This window comes from Ambystoma mexicanum, chromosome 5q, assembly GCF_040938575.1.
Source record: "Ambystoma mexicanum isolate Mex_15411 chromosome 5q, UKY_AmexF1_1, whole genome shotgun sequence".
In the NCBI taxonomy this organism is placed as follows: domain Eukaryota; kingdom Metazoa; phylum Chordata; class Amphibia; order Caudata; family Ambystomatidae; genus Ambystoma; species Ambystoma mexicanum.
The window spans coordinates 87145051-87159143 of NC_090933.1; the positions used below are offsets into that span (position 1 = coordinate 87145051).

At 42.8% G+C, this 14093-nt stretch overlaps 1 protein-coding gene across 7 annotated transcripts in view; it reads right to left on the bottom strand.

Annotated features, from left to right (window-relative positions):
- The window catches only part of PTPN3 (protein tyrosine phosphatase non-receptor type 3), a 2254194-nt gene that overhangs the window by 1760123 nt on the left and 479978 nt on the right, over positions 1-14093 (bottom strand). The window contains exon 1 of one of the 7 annotated variants that reach the window (XM_069620563.1): positions 2395-2484. The exons of the other annotated variants lie outside the window; for them this stretch is intronic. Coding sequence (XP_069476664.1) covers positions 2395-2451 — 57 coding nt within the window. The 5' untranslated portion in view covers positions 2452-2484. Of the gene's footprint in view, positions 1-2394; positions 2485-14093 lie in introns of those variants that run through there. 7 annotated transcript variants of the gene reach the window in all.

A 14093-nucleotide genomic window follows, 5' to 3' on the forward strand; every position in this document is an offset into this window, starting at 1 on the left:
CTGCTTTGGAGTGCCCCGGGGGTTAACTGTTAAAGGCCAACTCACTGGTCTTTCTGTGCGCTTCCAACAGACTGTGAAACCGGAGGGTTTTCTCCCAAGCCAACCTCGAGAATACCTTGTTCATCGAGGTACGCGCTCTAAGTAGTGCTGTTTGCTGTGAGAGGATCCTGTTCCAGGACGCTGCGGGACTGCTAAACTTGCTTTTCCCGTTTTCAACTTCACATCAGTTGGACTTGCTTGGACTTGCTGGGTGGCTCGGCCCCCCCTACCCAGAACGCCATATAATCAGACCTGCGCGCGCATCTGCGCACGCGCATCGAAGTACGCGCTCTAAGTAGCACTGTTTGCTGTGAGAGGATCCTGTTCCAGGACGCCACGGGACTGCTAAATTTGCTTTTCCCGTTTTCAACTTCACATCAGTTGGACTTGCTGGGTACTTATCGCTATTTATAGCATATGGACTTATGTAACTGCATTTATTATATATCTACGTTACTAATATAGAATATATTCGCATTTGTCTAGGTGGATCCGCCCCCCCTAACCAGAACGCCATATAATCAGACCTGCACACGCGCATCGAAGTACGCGCTCTAAGTAGCGCTGTTTGCTGTTGTGTTGGTTGAATCTAAAAATCTGATTTATTCTTTGGAAGGGCTAAACCTAAAAAGTGCATACCTGCAGGATAGTAGGGCGAGTTGATCTTTTTCCTTTTTTCCGTGCCCAGTGAACTCGCTTTGAACTAGTTCATCTGCACGTGTGTACCTTTTTAGCCCAAGTCACTGTCAAATTAGGTGAACTTTTCTAGTAAAATCTACTGCATTTTTTTATAATATGGCTAGTGGATTGCGGAGTGGGCGGTGTAACGATCTTTGTGCAACCGCCCTCACGTCTAATAGTATTGACTTGCTTATTTGTCACGGCCGCACTTCATACATTGAACCTGCTGTTTTAGATGCAATCACCTCGGGCACCACTGGGGAGATTACGGGCTGTACAAACTTGGCCTCCCACGTAGCCATGATTCATGTTACTGAAGCGAACTATCCACTTACCCCTATTCCTTCCCATTCCCCTTTGCATATGAATGTGAACAGTTCACCACAACGGCAACCCATCTAAATATTTGGAAGTTGCTCTGAATCACCATTGACCAATTTATCGCCTAATGATCAGTACAGTCTTACCATGATAAACATGGCTGTTCTTGACGACCAGGTGACTCGCGCTATAGGCATGTTACCACCACTTGTCTTTGGTTCTTCAAAAAGGAACCATTTGATAGATCATTTACCATTAAGCAATCAAAGCTTTATAAATGAGCCCAACAGAGCGGTACATCAAGACATCAATCAGGAATGGCCAAAAACTTGAAATTGGGGTTGATCGCTATATCCATGAGTTACTGAATCATGTAGCCACCACAAAAGGATTTCCATGGCTCGAACCAATGCTTACTCCTATTTTGGGCTCCAAAACACAGTTGTCTGCCTCATAGCATCCTGAAAGTACTGAATTAAATGTCCTTTCATGGAACTCATGTGGGTATACTAACTTCATGAGATGGTTCTCATTACTTCCCCTTGCTAATCAACCCACAATCATATTACTAGAGGAAACAATGAAAATTGATTCCTTTATGATACCTGGGCTCTCCATGTACTGCTTCCCTGCAAAAAAAGCTCAACAAGGTCGCCCGTCTGGAGGCCTTGCAATTGCAATCAATAATTCTGTTAACTCCCAGTGCAAGCGGATATGGGAATCGGCGAGCCTACTTGGTGTACTTCTAAATATTAATTCGTCAAAATAGCCTCCGATTTTAATAGTGACACTATATTGGAATCCAGCAGCTTCCTTGATTGATGCAATGCTGGATGAACTCGACGCTTGCCTCGAAAATATTTGAAGCATACACCAAGCCCTGGAAATTATCATAGGCGGGGATTTTAATTGTGAATGTAGAGACCCTAAAGAGTTTGGAACACTAAAGTCTTCCCAATTATCTCGCATTAGGGGAGCGAAATTTAGTGAGTTACTAAGTGATTGGGATATGGCTATGGTAGCGAACAACGAAATGAAGTCACTCATTACATGGGCTTGGGGTATGAAAACTTCCATGATAGATTTCATATATGTTACTCGAACCTTATCCCTGCTCACTGCACCTCTTCAAATCAGTCAGATCCTATTGAGTGATCATGCACGGATATCCTGTACTTTGAAATTGGAGTGCGAAATGCTCAGGATTGAGGCAGTTTTGGCATTAGTAGAGATTGATCGCCCCCAAGTATCCATCAGGTGGAGTCAGGGCTTGTGTCATCAATTTGTTAGGCATTTTTTGCAACAAATGAGATTGCTCGGACATGAAAATGATAAATCAAAATTGCCATTTACCAAGCAGCACTCCGAATTGATCAACAATGCACTCATTTTCTTTAGGAAAAGGTACATCTATAAGGACCACCTTCATCCATTTGATTCCACCTGTAAGTTGTTGAAAAGGGAAAAAAACAAAGTACTGAGACAACGCAGGAAAAGCGGTCTAAGAGTAGTGCATTGTCAGAATATGAAGACACAAATCCTGCGTGTATATAAGCAGAATCTCAGACATGCCCGCATTCTTAAATACAATAGAAAGAATTGCGATTTAATTAGAGCCATAACATCCCACGACACACGAACAATTTGGCGCACTATTAAAAGTGACAACAAAAGTGTTGCGTTGGCGACGTCCAATTGCATTTCTGAGCATGCATGGCATGACTATATTTCAACTAAATTTCACCTGCCAACAAAGTTCCAATCTGAATCTGATGTACTTCTGTGTTATAGCATGATCGCCCGCTTGAAATGGGAAACTGACGATATTAAGTGGGCCATATCGAAACTCTCATATTCTAAAGCAGCAGGGCCCAATGGCTTTCCTCCATGCCTTTACAAAGCCGATCCTGAGTTTTGGGCAGTAATTTTGAAAACCAGATTTGAGGCCATCATTAATATGGGATTCACAGAATTATCGTCCTATCTCTCTAATTGATACGGATGCCAAACAGTTTGCGATTCTGCTTTTGAACGAACTTGAAACTTTCATCGGAAAGAATAGTCTCTACTCGAAGTACCAAACAGGTTTCAGGAAGGGCATGAGTACCATACTTAATGCGGCTATTATCGCACACAGGATAGCAGGCACAATTGGAAAGAATTCCTGCCCTGTGTATATTGCTATGATCAACATGACGTTGGCTTTTGACAATGTTGTACGTAATCTCTTATGGAATAAGATGAAGACCATGGGTATTCCTACTGTACTACTCTACTGGTTTATCAAGTTGCATACTAACAATTCCTACAGAATAAAAATTTCAGTCGATGGTAGGACTACCATGCCAATCAGAACATCAATAGGTCTCAAGCAGGGTTGCAACCTTGCGGCTACATTTTTCAACTTGGACCTTTCTGACCTAGATAAGGAATGGGACCATAAGAACCTGTTCTCTGTTAAAATTGGCAAGTTATGCCTGAAATGGGTAGCGTTTGCAGATGACATTATTTTTGATCCAACACTGGCTAGCCTGCAAACCAAGATTCTACTCTTTGAGGAATTTGCAGTTGCACACAACTTGACACCAAACCCGGCAAAAACGGCCATTATTGGCACAAAGAGTAATAGCAAGTGATACCAATGGCAGATTATGAAAGCCCACATTTCGAGTAGCACAAGTGCAATCTATTTGGGATACAATCTTACAGCCCAAAACTCAATTAAAGCATGGACAGAGTTAATAAAAAATAAGACTTGACCCCTTTTGTCCCAACTAAAAACGATCCATGCGAAATATTGTAAATTCTCATTAACACCTATGATTGACTTTTTGACATTGAAAATTGAAAGCATCATCTTATACTCTCTTAATATATGCCCATGCGATTTGAGTTTGATTTTAGATTCCTTACAGGGACCACTAATTACATCTGCAATGCATTTACCTATGTCTGTACAGAATGCAGTAATACGTCATAAACTTGGGCTTGTGGGATTATCTGGACGCTGGAAATGGAGACAACTCTCTAATTACGCAAAAATTCACTATCCTCCCAAAAATTAATTATATGAAGACTTAGCATGTTGGATTTTTCCTCATCTGCCTCTTTTACTCAATACCATCTTAACATGCAACATCTATTGAATGCTTTGTGTATTACTGTTGATGATGTCTATCAGCGTCCAGGTTATGCTAAAAAAAAGCTTTTTCAACACGACTGGTGTCTCACCATAGATCGCATAACAACCTATAAAATGTACAAAGAATATGGTTTATTTGTCAAACAACGTGTTCCAAGATTTAATCATATTGTGCTATTTCCATGTAACCACACTAGAAAAGCGTATATATGGTATAGGTTAAATTTATATCATACTAGGGAAAGAACCAGGAATTGGAATGACAAACAGAAAACCAATCAAAGTAAATGTCCTTTCCCCTCCTGTGATGATCCCATTGAAACCATGAAACATCTAATTCTCGATTGCCCCCATTTTAAGTCTATGAGAACTAATCGATTAATGTAATTTGTACACATTGATAACCACCCTCCTACATCCAATTAAAAATTGTACTGAAAATTGGACATCTTGCATCATTCATTTTTATTGCATAGCACCAAGCACCCGATATGGCTGCTTCAAAGTGGTATGGGGAGAGAAGAAAGATCGACTTGTAGAGATAAACATGTAGATCATTAGTACATTATTGATAGATCTGGCCCAGCCAGGTACCCATGAGAACTTTCTGCTGGCAACCCTTACATATTTCCCCCAAGAGGACATTGGAATAATCTAATCACTGGCGAGGCAGGCTATCAATTGATTGGCTGTTATTCTTTAATGTTTGCATTAAACTATGATGGCGGTGCACCTCAGTGGTTGGGAGAGGAGGGGTTAACGTGAGATGGAGATCAGATGGATGGTGGAGAGTGAATAATAGCCAACTTCTGATTGAAACTGGTAGTAGCAGAGATAAAAAGGTGGAAGTGATAGGAGAAGCAAAGGCAGAAGGGAGAAGGTAGCTGGGGAAATATAACCGACAGAATGAGAGGGAGGTGAAGGTGAAGATATTGGGTGAGAAAGGCGAGAACAACAGATCAGGAAGACCTGGAAAATCAGAATTGAGGAAGAAACGCTCTAACAGAGCTAAAGGGAACAGAAGAGGAGAGGCAGAGCTGGAGAAGCGATACAGAGGTTAATGTTAAAGGACATTTGTACCGCGCACTATCACCACCGGAGTGGTCCCCTGGCGCTCTGGCAGCTCTGAAAGAGGAAGGGAGGGTGAGTTAGTGGGAGGAAGCTGGAAAAGTGCAAGAGAGCAGTGATGTGCTGTTGGCGGCCTCAGCCCGGTGGGTCTGTTGGCTGGGCCTGGGGTGTTTGCGGCCAGTAGTTGCCGTGTACTATTGTGCGAGTCTGTGTGGTTTTTGTTTTGTTGTTGCAATGTAGTGAAATTTGTGCGGTTTGTTGTGCTGTAGGTCTGTGGTTGTGTTTGGTTTGGAGTTTGAGAGGTATATGCAGAAGGGGAAATTGTTAGTGGAATTGGTTAGTTGGCCTCTCTATCCTCAATTGAGGTGACTGGGGGACAACAGATTTGGTGAAAAGAAAACCAATAAGGGAGGGGGGCTTGCAGGAGATGAGAGTATGGCTGAGGAGATAAGTGTTGGAGTTGGTGGAGGCATTTAATTCACCAAGGGGTAGAGGGGGAAAGTCAGTCACGTTAACTAGAGCAATCCCTTTAAAGTAACAATGCTTCAGGTGAAGTGTGGCATTGAAATGACAGTCTATTTTAAAATACCGATTTATAATTTAAGGGAGTTTCGGGATATTAAGTGCGTGCAATATGTTCTTATTGTGTTTGCTTGAAATGAAAGAATATATAAATGGTGAACAATTGAATGTTACTGTGTACACGAAATAAGCCTTATTGCATTTTCTGGATCCCCTAGAATAATTTTGAAGTAATGCCACATCCGCCTGTAGTTCGCCCTGTAGAAAACCCCATCCAACCAAAAGAGGTCATGGTATTCTGGAGCAGAAACAAATCAAACATTTTCCAGTGAGGTAATCAGAAATTCATCGTGGTGTAGCAATGGAGATTACTCGCGTTTAAATTCAGCACATGTACAGTGCACGTGCACCTAGTTCAGGATGGGTTTAGGTCTCCAAGAACTAGCTAGAGTTTACTCGAAGATTAGATGCCTTCAGAATGATTCCAGGAAGAGCTCTTTTTTGACCTGAGAGTGGACTTGAAAGTTATGAGTGCGACAGAGATCGAGCGTGGTGGACGTGAGTGCGAGTGGAGAGGATGCGGCTTTTTTATGTGTTGAACTCTCAACATATTTTGACTGGCCATCCCTAATTAACTTATGTCGTAAAACTGCTGTGTTGGGTCAGTTTGCCTCCCCGGTCCTCCCCGCCCCCCCTTCCTCTTCTCCACCCGGCTCCGCAACACGAGGCAGACTTTCTGGTCCCCAAGAACGTTTTAGTAAATGTGTGCAACGTGCGTGGACAGGTCTACAGAACTTTAACCCGCACAACCAAGCTACCTCCCACGAGCAGCATAGATTAAAAACAGTCCGTGTAAAGCATAGAATGCAATTGTACTGCACAGTTTATACATTTACTGCTTAACATTTGATCGGTTGTCTTAATCCGTAAAAAAGGCACCTTCTCGAAGCCCTTCCCAAACGAGAAAGTAGAACGGGTGCGACCAAAACACATTATCAAACAGGATTGGAATGCGCAGTATCCATGAAAACGAGGCGTGCCAGTGTTAAACCAGCTGCCCTCTAGTTACCTCGCCAGCATGACTCAAGGGCAATTTATGAGAAATCCGCTCCTGTTTGATAACGACGCGGCACACAAAATGTACGCCCAACATGTTATTTTCTTAACTCTGAAGCACCGTACCGCGCAGCATTCGAACCGTGGACTGATGCACAATTCCAGGAGAGTTTGAGGCAATTTTCTTACATTTCCTAGCTCGTCTCCCTTTGAAAGCTAGTCCAAAGGGAAATAAACTATAAACTGCGAGGACATGTCTATTTCGGAGGCCCAATTTAAAGAAACGAAAAACAAGGCCATGAACGTGTACCAGTAGTAATTCCACTCGATTACTTAACTCATGCGCTTGCAGCGTGGCGAGTTGGGGGGCTGTTGCCCCTTCTCTGGGGCTACTTTCATATACTGATGCACACCCACGACCTACCTGCAGCGTCTGTGCATATCTCGCAATTACTCTGCACACATGTATAGCAGAATCAACTAATCCGTTTTAGTCAAAATTAACCATTAATCTGTAGATCTGGCAGACTAAGTCCTGCTGCTAGCCAATATTGTCAAGGTTAATTAAGGCCTGTTTAAAATTAACTTGTTATTTTGAACGATATAACTGATAAGAATTCTGTTTAGTTCCACTTCGGCTTCAATTTGATTTGGGGGGGTGGGGGGAATCCGCCATGGAGTAGTCTCCATTGTTGTGATACTGTCAGACAACTTGCTGCAGTGCTCTGCCCAAAAAGAACCCTTTTCCTGCCCAGGAACCACATCTTCCTGCATTCTAGCTTGCACCATACACTAGCCAGGTCAAATTAGCACGCATCCTAGGCATGCATGAAGTCCAGCAAGTACAACTAGGCGCCGCATGGGCCTGCTTGATTGACCACACTAACCATCGAAAGAGCCTAACAACCAATTACTTTTCCGGTTCACTTTTTGAGGCAGTCCTTTCCTGCTGGATGCACGTCCCGTGCAACTTTAAAGCGCGATATGTAAACTACATCCTGCATGGTGCACTATTAGCGACTGACCAGTGGCTTTGACCTAGGACGTGCTCTGTGACAGGAACCAAGGCGAATTTAATGGGTAGGAATATCCGATCACTGACGTCTGAGGGTGGGATAAATCCCAAACATCTACTAAACGGTTAAACAAAAAGGAAAAGGAGGATCATTTCTGGAGTCACGGACATTACAGTGCTCAAGCAAATATTTTATTGAAAAACATTTATATTCATATAGTTTTTTATATATATAAAAAATGCATACTTTGTTCTATAAATGTCATCACAAAGAGGCTATCAACGTACACCAGTGCCATGCGAAATGCACATTTTAATAGTTCAATAAAAGTGCTCAAAAACTTTTTTTCTTTGTGATTTGGTTTATGAAAAACCTTCCACAAATTCATACAAAAAGACATAGTTCCACAATACATACATACAGTAATCACATAAAAGCAGTTAAAATTAACAATTAAAATCAGTACCATTTAAAAAACAAACAAGTGCAATAATCAGTGTTAAGTTCGCTCCCCACATCAGTCGAGACCAGAACAATTCTTTGGAATATTCGGTGTAGAAGCTATCATTTTCCTTATCAAAGGCAATCAATCTAAGTTGAGCTTAAAGCTTTGCAATCTAGGGTCCGGTATTTAGCACTTTCAATAACATTTGGGCATTTGCAAAAGCCACATCCCACTGTAGGGCCAGCTTCCCCGTTGGACACTGTCCAATGCCTTGTTCTCGCTCTAGTGTGGAATAGATTTGATCTAAAACGTAGGTAGACCTGTCTGGTCTTGTGACAAGGAAAGCACTGGAGATATATAGCCAAGTCCCTCCTCTTTTGAGGAAAGTTGGCATATTTGCGATAGAGTGAGTAACGAGACAAGGACTCTATAGTCAGCCTCCAGTCATCCTGAAATAGTTTAGATTTTACTTTATTAGGGTTACCAATGAGTTCCATATCTGACGATCCAATTTGCACCAATAGATCACTCATGCAAGTCAAACAGATTGATGGAAGGAACCGTACCAAGTTCTAACAAATGGTAAAAGTCAGCTTAGCGAGAATTAGCAGAAGGCCTCAAGAACTCCGAGTAGAGCAGTAGTCTCCACGGTTGTCTAGCATGAAGAGAGAGAGAACATTTCATTTGTGGCGAATCACAGAGTTAGGAATAGATGATACCAAACCCAATACAATTTTCCACAAGATCCCTTGCATAGTGTCTAGACAGAGCCCCAAGTCAACAGACGCCATATCTAGCCCATACAACAGGACAGGCTCTACCTTCCCCAGATAGTATTTGATCGCTGGTAAAGGGGAGAAACCACACACTTTCCTTCGAATACGCTTCAAATAGGACCTCATAGGCATAAGTTTGACCTTCAGCGTATCTTTCCACATACTAATGTATGAGGCGTAGGTCAAGTTATATACCCGATAGCAAATACAGGCCACCCTCTTGACAAATCCTGAACCTAGTGACCGTCACGTGACTAATGGCTTTTTCCCCATTAGAGAATACAACCACCTGGCACTTATCGCCATTGGCCACCAAGTTGTTTCTCATGGCATACTCCCAAAAGACATTTAACTTCTGTTGGAAGCCCTGTGCAGTCCTGTCAAAAATGACAATATATTCCGTGAAGGCCAGCCAATGGATGTTAAGATGACCCAACCTAACAGGAATTATACATGATAGTTTATTTATATAGGGCCTATACACAATGTGTTTCAAAGCGCTTAAATCAGATCATAGGCACGCCAGAGCTCCTCGATATCACACAGACACGTATTGAAAAGGGTAGGTGCCAAGGTACAGCCCTACTTCAACCCCACCATGTTCAATATGTGCCTTGATACAGCTCCATCCCTGCTGACTCGAACTCGTAGTTTATCCCACAAACATTAACTCACTACACAATCAAAAGCTGAAGACAGATCAAGGGAGGCCATATATATTTCCATCCCATGAGAAGCTTTCACTTTCTGCAATAAATGTTTCAGCACCATCACATTGAGGGATGTTCCAATTTCACGTCGAAACCCCACCTGAAAGCGTGAAAGAATATTGTTTTTGCTCGGGGAGATATTTAAATCCCTTAAGAACAAAATCGAAAACACTTTGCTGGATTAGTAAAGTCAGTGCAATGGGCCTTTAGTCCCCAGGCTCCTGGACATTGCCTTTTTTATAAATAGGAATAATAATGGACTAATTCCAAGATAAAAGAAACCCCGTTTGTAGCAAAGATTTTGTCAAAATAGGTTTAAGAAAAAGGGCCCAGGAAGCCGTTTATTACAAACGGTGGGAGACCATCCGGTCCCGGAGCCCTAAAAGGTTTGAGTCCATCTATGATATGATATATGATTGGTTATTTATAACACGCTTAATACCCAGAGGTTTCTAGCCGGGGATCGAACCTGTGTTGCTCTGTGTCGTCTTGCTTCCAAGGTGAGCACATTGTGCCTTAGCTGTCCTCCCGCGATAACCTCAGGAGGATCTATAACCCAGACAATGTCCCATGGGCAAAGCTCATCCAACACAGGTTTATCAAATATGTTAGCCTAATGGACAGCCATAGGGGAAGATTATCAAATGTTTTAGAGTAGAAAGAGACCCATATGCTTTCTTGGATAGCATCCACCCTAGATTCATGAGCAGGATCATGAATTTTATTTATACATGACCAAAATTGTCTAGTATCAGATTAAAGAAGGGTCTTCACCGTGAACGGATTGTCTTTCAGATAGATGTCAATTTAACGTGCTCTATTCCTATGTCTTTGGGCCACCGATTTCCTAAGTCTTTGGAAGTTGTCATCAGAGAGTCCCAAGCTCCTCAGTTGCTTAATAACAAGTCTCGAGTCCGTTAGACTGCCTAATTCTATAGTCAAATTGGTGAGTATGTAGGGCTGGAATAGGAGAACCTCTGCCACACAAAACCATTCTAATGCCCTCAACAATAGATCTGTCCAGGGGTCTAACACCCATGGTCATCAAAGTATTATCACCAGTAGATTCCGTTCCACCTCTTTCATGGGCCAGCATCAAATATCTCAGAAGGCGGCCATAGGTCTTACTATCCCATCTGCACGATACTCCGTTCCTAGAGTGTTTTTATAGGATTCAACATGGGCAGACCAGCCAGTCTATATGATGATATCATAAAGTGTATAATCACATGGTCACTGCTCCCTGGATCAAACAAACAGATCAGTACATCTAGATTTAATAAGAGATGAAACAAAAAACAATGGTCTGGAGGGTTGCCCAGAGCTTTGCCCGTGGTTATGATTAATCCACACCTTCCAGTCATCACCTTTCTGTTTTGCTAAAGTCACCCCGAGTGGGACGGGTATGCCCAGACGTGGGTCCCAAGTCTGCCGGGCCTAGAAACCAAGCTACTCCTCACTGATGACACCCAACAAAGCTGAAACATGGTGTAACGCTTACCTTAACTCTGCGGGGACACCACTCTCAATACTGATAACCTTCTTCTCTGGGTGCCGTTGTGCTCAACTAATTCTTTATCGCTATTCTCCTTCCTGAACCTTGTATCTAATGAGAGAACACAGGAACAACTAATTAGAAGGATCCTTCCTATAACCAGGATATAACTATAATTCCCACTGTTCTTTATAGTTACCTTAGGTTTTTATGGGTGAGCTCTCCATCCTGCAACTGGCAGGGGCGCTAGTTCTGAAGACTGAGGAAACAGAAGGACTCAAAACTTCCCTGGACTGAAGGCGCTGACTAGAAAACTGACAGGGAGTACATTGAGGGAAACACTAAACCAGCCTGAAGAACTCACACTTCTAATTCTCCCAGAACAGCTGTGTCAACAATGCATTAGTTCAAAAAACGTTAGTAAACACATACCTGAAGAGAATGCTTGCATAAGTGTTTCAAAAGTTTCTTCACAAAAAGGGTGCGCGCCTAATGTGAAGCGGAAAAATTCTGTTCATAGACTTGTCGGGGAAAACATGTGCGCATGACGCTGAAGGGAACACTAGCATGTGACGCATGACTAATTTCCAAAATGCGCGTGCCTACTGAGGAGAGCGAATACACAGAGTGTCTCAACAACTTTTCACAAAAAAACAACTTGTGCACAATTCAAAGAGCAGAGCGCATATATTAACTGGTTCACCTCATACACTCCAAAACTAACTCCAACCCTCGGTACCTTGAAATTCTTTAATTACATAGCAAGGAAACTGTGCCTAGAACAAGACACCCAAGAAGGAAAACTATACTTGCGGTGACTGTGAAAACCTCAGCACTACGGTAGCAAGGAATTCGAATGACTTGCGCACAGGGAAAAACTTGAACGGAGTAAACACCAGTGGAACAAAGACAAGGGCAGGACTAAGGAAGGACAAGGACTGGGAAGATCACTACGGACGGTGAAGGGAAAATGCCGAGGAAATTATGCAGGAGTTCCGGACCGCGGTAAGCGTCTCTGAAGAAATTTCAGATGCGAAGCGCGGAATGAAAAAGGGGAGGGGCTTAAATACCCAGTGAGGTGTGAGTGATTGCCACTAGACTGCGCATTCCATTTCAAGGAATTTCGTGGGCAGCCATGTTGAAATCTAATGAAGTTTCCTACTATTAACCACCATGTCCTCTTTTACCTTTAACCCAGGAATTTAGCCTGCTGCACTAAGAACCTAGGAAAATCTCTGAAGGAAAACCCCAGTGATCATGAGACATGGCTGGGGATGCTTGTGGTCTCGTGCAGAAGGGATGTGACCTAGCAGCTCAGGCTGGACTGCGCCTTTTGGGGTAGGACCAGGCCTGATTTGCATATGGTTTTCCCCCTTCTGTAATGGCTTGGCAGGCTGAAAAACAATGGTCTGGAGGGTTGCCCAGAGCTTTGCCCGTGGTTATGATTAATTCAAAACCTTCCAGCCATCACCTTTCTGTTTTGCTGAAACAAAAAACAGTCAATCCAGGAAGTGCAAGAGCCCCTGTGCCAACTTATAAAGGGGTGTACCCGACATCAAAGTTAACTCTATTTGCAAGAGATGCCAGGAGATCATAAATTAGTTCCAGATAAGATTGTTGGAACAATCACAGGGTATACTGGATTTTCCATTAAGGACCTGACCTTCTGCACATTGAGCATTAAATTCCCCATCTGCAATCATGGCTTGCGGATAGCCCCCCGACAGCCACCAATCAAATATCCCAGTCAATATATCCAGAAAGTCATGAATTTGATATTTTGCAGGGTTTCAATGTACATTAACCAACAGAACATCTCCAATGCTACCCGGGAAACACACATGCACTACCAAAATACCTTCACAGACATACCACAACATGCAAGGAGGTTAATATCAATAGCAATGGCCATGCCCCCACATAGGAGCCCTTCCCTATGGAAGTAGCTGGACAAGAAAATAAGTCGAAATTGTCCAAACACAGTTTCTTGAAGAAAGAAAACATTGAATTGGCATAAATCAGGCACATTCAGGCAGGCACATTCAGGCAGGCCCACTTCAGGTTGGCCATCCCACATGTGTTCCAAGACCGGACCCTATTACCTATGCTAGGATGGGGTCGTTCTTGCACCCAATGCCACAAAAGTCTTAATTGCAGTCTCAATCCAAGACCAGTCTTGATTATCTTGAGAACTATGCGGAGGGGAGTGAACCACAGCAGTAATTAGAATGAAGCATCCCTTGTTGGCACCATCATTGTCCAACATCACTGCAGTATCCATCACCGGACCAGCAGTAGGCCCCAATGCTTCCAAGCCCTCAACCAAGGGTGAGGGAGAATCCAGGTTAAGTATTTAGTTAATGTTATTTTTATTATGTCAATAAATACACTTTATGTTGCCCTCCAAACATTCTTACCAGGCCCTCCGAGTTTATAGACCCTAGGTTGCAGTGATGTGCTGCTTATCTAGGGCTAGGGAACAGAGGAAGAGACTTGCCCTAACCAGTAGGACCAATGAAAAGAACTGGCAGATAGGATTTGATAGCTGAAAAGGACAAAACTAAACCTATGCATCTTTTAAAGGAGGGGGAGTGGACGAATTAAACGTATGCATAGAAGCGATACACAGACCAGCTTCCCATGCAAGACCACTGGATAAAGATTTAGGATAAGTGTGAATCATTTATTGGTATGTGTCCCCAAAAAAGTAACTTGCAAAAAGTAACGGCCAAACCCCGCATATATTTAAAGGTTCTCAGACAAATGTACCAAACCAGGACACCGAAAGCAACTCAAAATGGATGACACAGAAAAATAACTGC